General features: G+C 38.0%; 1 protein-coding gene across 4 annotated transcripts in view; it reads left to right on the top strand.

Annotated features, from left to right (window-relative positions):
- Positions 1–476: 476 nt before the first annotated feature.
- LOC103465763 (integrin alpha-11-like) overlaps positions 477–5,019 on the top strand; it is a 127,400-nt gene continuing 122,857 nt past the window's right edge. For 2 of the 4 annotated variants that reach the window (XM_008410892.1, XM_008410891.2), the window contains exon 1: positions 479–1,145. In XM_008410892.1, coding sequence (XP_008409114.1) covers positions 1,097–1,145 — 49 coding nt within the window. In that variant the 5' untranslated portion in view covers positions 479–1,096. Of the gene's footprint in view, positions 1,146–5,019 lie in introns of all 4 variants that reach the window. The other 2 variants (XM_008410893.2, XM_008410895.1) reach the window with 2 other exon arrangements.

Raw genomic sequence — 5,019 nt, 5'->3', positions numbered from 1 at the left:
ACTAAAACATGCAGGATGTGGCCCTCAACTTTGGGCACTACTGGTGTATACATTCCAACTGATTGTATCAAGCAATACAGTAAGTCAAATTCATTACTGAAAGGAGTTTAAAAAGATTTATCTAAGGAAGGCGAGCAGTTTCCTCCTGTCTACTGTCACTGCAAACATAGCGACAGTAGAGAGTTGTCTTGTTGACTTTTCAGCAATCCCTCATGCTGAGCATGCATGTAGTGACAGTGGGGAGTAAAATGTCCCCTTTAACAGGATGAAACCTCAAGGAGAACCAGAACCTGGTTCAGTCCATCTGAAACAACTGACCAGACCGTCAGCTGTTTGACAACCTGGTCAAGTAAATGTTCTGACCAGCAGAACATTTACTTGATGGCTGGATTTTTTGTTTGTTTGTTTGTTTGTTTTGTTGTTGTTTCTTTTGGGGGCTCTTGGCTCTTTTTAGAAGCAGCAGATACCCAAAGGGAAGGACAGAAACATGCAAACAGTGAATTTTACAAAATAGTTGTCCATTTCAGACAGGACTTTAAGCCCACTTCTGCTGAGTGTATGCATTGCACATAAGAAATATTTCACACATTTTAATTCAAGTACAGTCTAAGGTTAACTGGCACAGGAATCTTTTGCATCGCACTGAACTTAAAAATCTATTTATTTTTTATGCCATTTAAAAATGGGAAATCATACAAACTGGATTTTTTTGCAAATTGGGTTTTTAGGGAGTTGATAAGAGTACCAGACCTTCAGAGAGTGTAGCCTATTGTTCACAGACTGAGCAAGAAAAAAAAGTCCTTTAACAGGTTACATTGAGGCACATCTGGTCTTAAGCACAGTGAGCTGAATCACAGACAGTTGGAGGAGTTTCCTGTTTTTGTAGCACCACAGACATTAAAGCTAACTTTTGAAAGAGAGGAGGTAAAGTGTAGGGCCATTTAGAGAACTTGTCTGTGTGAGCCCCTCCTCCTTCTCTTCCACTCTGTTCTGCCCCGTCTGTCTCCCATCAGAGCAGCACAGTGAACAATCCACCCTGGGATGAGACGTGCTTATTCTTACTCCATTCATCACTGTTTGTCCTTGAGAGCAACTCATGGATTATCACCACGTTCTTGTGCTGTGGATGTGCACCCTGTGGCCAGGTGAGTGAGCATGCAACACATGATGCATGATGCAGAGTTCATTTCAAATAAGTGCTGCAGGTGACTTTAAGGACATGCCAAATTGTAACCTTTGAGGCATTTATGTGAAATCCCTCCAAGCTGTCAATTACATGTAAGGGACTGTATTTTAAGACATTTAGCAAATTAGCCAAGCTTCCTTTGATTTACTAAATAATCTGCCTCAAATATTTCACATTTCAAGGTGCAGCATCAATTAGAACTGAACAGAGACAGTCCAGTTTATGAGACTGAAGAACTGTGTGTGTGTAATCAGGAGGTCAGCAGCACCGGAGCACCACAGGGAACTGTACTCTCACCATTCCTTTACACCCTGCTCATTTCAGATCTCCAACAGTCAGAGTCCTGACATATACAAAAATACTCAGATGATTCAGCAGCTGACTGGTTTATCAAAGATGAACAGGAAGCTGAGTACAGAGAGCTGGTGGACAGTCTTAACTCATGGTGTGGAAACGATCATCTCATCTTGAATTTGAACAAAACACAGGAGATGATTGTTGATGAAACCAGAATGTGATTCTGTCCTGCAGACTGTTCTGGAGGCTCTGGAGATGATTGTTTAAAACCCTCCTGTTGTCCTCGGGTCAAAATGACCGAGATTTGTATGTATTTTCCCTATACACTGAAAATGAGGACAACAGGAGGGTTTTTAAAAAAGATGTGTAACAAATTAAGGAACACGGAGAACCACGTTGAGCATCCCCTGGATAAGACTCATACAACAAAGATTAGGGTTTTTTTTAGGCTTGCTGTAATACTGACGGCTACAGGAGATCCTTCCTGCCCACAGCCGTCACCATCTGTAAGGAGTCTGTAAAGGGAATTGGAGAATTATAAAGTATTTTTTAATTGAATTGACCTCATCAGCATTTCTTCTGTTTTTGTTTCTTCACTCTTTAATGTTTCAAAAAATAAAACAGGTCATTTCTATCACGCAAAAACATAATCCAATTGCATCCAAACTTTTAAAATGACCAATTCATTTAACAATAAAAAAAATGTATCCATGCCATCCTGACTGAAAAAGTAATTGCTCCCTTAACTTTAGAACTGGTTGTGCCCTACAGCATGAATGACCAATTCACTGTTGCACTATGGCCTCCTTACTGGATTTAAGTCAAGACTTTAACTAGACCACTCCAAAGTCTTGTTTCAAGGTTTTTCTTCATGCAGACTCTTTGGTGTCATCATATACAGTACAAGTCAACAGTCGTTTTGGACTTAGAACTCTTCCATTCATGTTATTTTTGTCCAATTTTTTTTCTTTTTGTTGAATCATGAACCCAGAGCAGGAGTCCTCCACATGTTGTCATTTCACAACTCTTGGATTAAGTTTTGAATGTTGATTAGGGTAGAGATTAAAACCCCCCCACCAGATCAACCTAATAAGGTGGTCTGAAATGTTTCTATTATTCAGTAAGATCAAGTTAATAAACTCTAATGATTAAAGTCAATTCAATTCAGTTTATTAGTACACCAGTAATTCACAACAAATGTCATCTTGAGGCACTTTACCGAAAACAAGATTTTCAATTCAATCACACATAAATGGCTGTTAAAGAAGAATCAATCAATCACATTTTATTTATATAACACATTTCAGCAACAAGGCAGTTCAAAGTGCTTTACATTATAAAAACATAAAAATACAAAGTCATAGAACACAGTCAACTGAAACATTACATTTTGTCAAGTGCTATTATTACATATGAGATTATTGCTATGTAATATCAATACATATGTATTGATATACAATAATGTATATTAATAACATACATTATAGATGTAGACGGTAATGTTTCATTGATTGCGTCTCAAAAGCAACTCTAGACAGGTGTGTTATTAGTCTACCTGTTTTTAATGTACAGCTGAAATAACTTTTTCAACTCCTTTCAAGGAGTAAGACATCTTTCAAAGAGAAGATCTTAAAGTGAAGGGGTCTCTGTCTTTAGATACTCTTAACTCATTTCCTGTCAGGTCCATATTAGTATTTCTGGACCAAGTCATGCCTCTGGAAGTGCATTGGTAAATGGACCTTTCCTGTCTTTATTGTAAAATGAAATTAAACTATTTATTAGAATCTAAGTTCTTGACTATTAGGCTCTTTGTGCTTGATAAATAAGTGAAGCAGACATTGTAGAACCAAAGAAGAATCAGGTACAAAAACAGAAATCAGTGAGAAGATCCAGCAAACTTCTAAAAGATGACCAGAGAAGATCCTTTCTATTTATGTTTATATTATTTTTATTAACTTGTTTTCTCAATTATTCTTGATCTGGCTTTTGAATTATTTGGGGATATATAGATAAAATCTGAAGCCAGTCTCCTTCATAAAATCAATTGGAGTAGTTCATAAACTTTTCATTAGTCTGACATTTTCATTGGGCAACATTCATTTGAGATAGAACAACTTTTGGGGATCATTGGTGTTCAAATATTTGAAGTCTAAGCAAAATTCTTTTTGCTAACCACATGGGGCTTAGCATAGTGATGTTCTAATCTGACAAAGTTTGAGAAAGTGAAGTCAGAGTTGGATTACTTTAAAGTTGTATCCTTTCCACAATACATGAAAAGGACACAAATCAGGAGAGTGGAACTTTTTGGTGGCMTGAGCTCTAAACAGAAAACTAACTAAATGAGGAGAGGAGACATTTATGAAACACTCAATTTCAGTAACTATAAACTGCAAAAGTTATTTATGCTTAGTTGCTCTTATAGTTACTAAAATAGTTACTTGCAGTAATTATTTAATTTAGAAAATTACTATTTTTTGTACTACATCACTTAAGTTGACTAACAACATTCAGTCATCCAAAGCCCCATAATGCAGATTTCACATGCAACATTTTCCTTATTGTTTTGAGATTAAATTACTTAAAAACTAAAATACAACTGTGTGAAATTTAAACTATTTGTGGGCAGCCTCTTATATTTGTGGATCCAAACATTGCCTCCAAATCAGGGCCTTCRTGTATAACTTTTTAAAATGTATTGATTCTGCAGATAATGGTGATTAATTGAGCCTGAGTGAAATTGGCTTCAGTTATTAAAGAATATAGTCAATACATAATTTACCACATTGGGATAATTAGTTTTGGATAGTAACTAAAACTAAAGACAGTGTTGACCCTTTTGGTCAGAACGGTGCATTACTTTAGCTAGCAATAGTAGTTCAGGAAGGAGGTGGAAAAGATCGATTGTTTTCACAGATTATGTGTCTCATAACAAACTGTCACGACATGGTGACAGCTTTAACAAATATGGAGAGATTTTTTTWAAATTAAAGTTATGTGGTAGGATGGTGTTCCACCCTCCCCCACTCTGTGCACCGGGCACCGTTGATTGGTGGGCGGGGCGAACGCCTTTATAGTTGGGCAGGCCGCTGYGAGGTGTGTGCGTCTTTGTTTCTCCCACTGTTGATACGGTCGGCGGCTACATAGCTGTCGGAGCGCTTGGGTTTGGTCGACTCGTCTGCGATCGTAAGTGGCAGTTTTGCTCTCTGTGGCTGGGATCATGGTTGGTTTTTGGGTGCTACACCTATCGTGCGTTTCTGCAGTGTTGCTCTGATGGCGTTGCCGGTGTTACGTCAATCCGCGTTTCGCCATCAGATACGGTTCCCCCGGCGTCTTCTTGCCGCTCTGCCCCGCCCACGCGGCAAAATACGCGCGTGCTCGTGCTGAGCACTGAGAAAAGCACGCGCATAGGGAACTAYGGACATTGTGAAAKCTCAAACAATATGTTTCGGCAAAGTTGTCACTTTCTTCACGTTTTAGCTGGAAACTAATAATAACAAGAACAACAACAACAATAATGATAACAATAATAATAATAA

This window comes from Poecilia reticulata, linkage group LG6 (genome assembly GCF_000633615.1).
Source record: "Poecilia reticulata strain Guanapo linkage group LG6, Guppy_female_1.0+MT, whole genome shotgun sequence".
NCBI classification, from domain to species: Eukaryota; Metazoa; Chordata; class Actinopteri; order Cyprinodontiformes; family Poeciliidae; genus Poecilia; species Poecilia reticulata.
The sequence above is the reverse complement of the archived record's forward strand: the minus strand, read 5'-3'. Positions and strand labels throughout refer to the sequence as shown.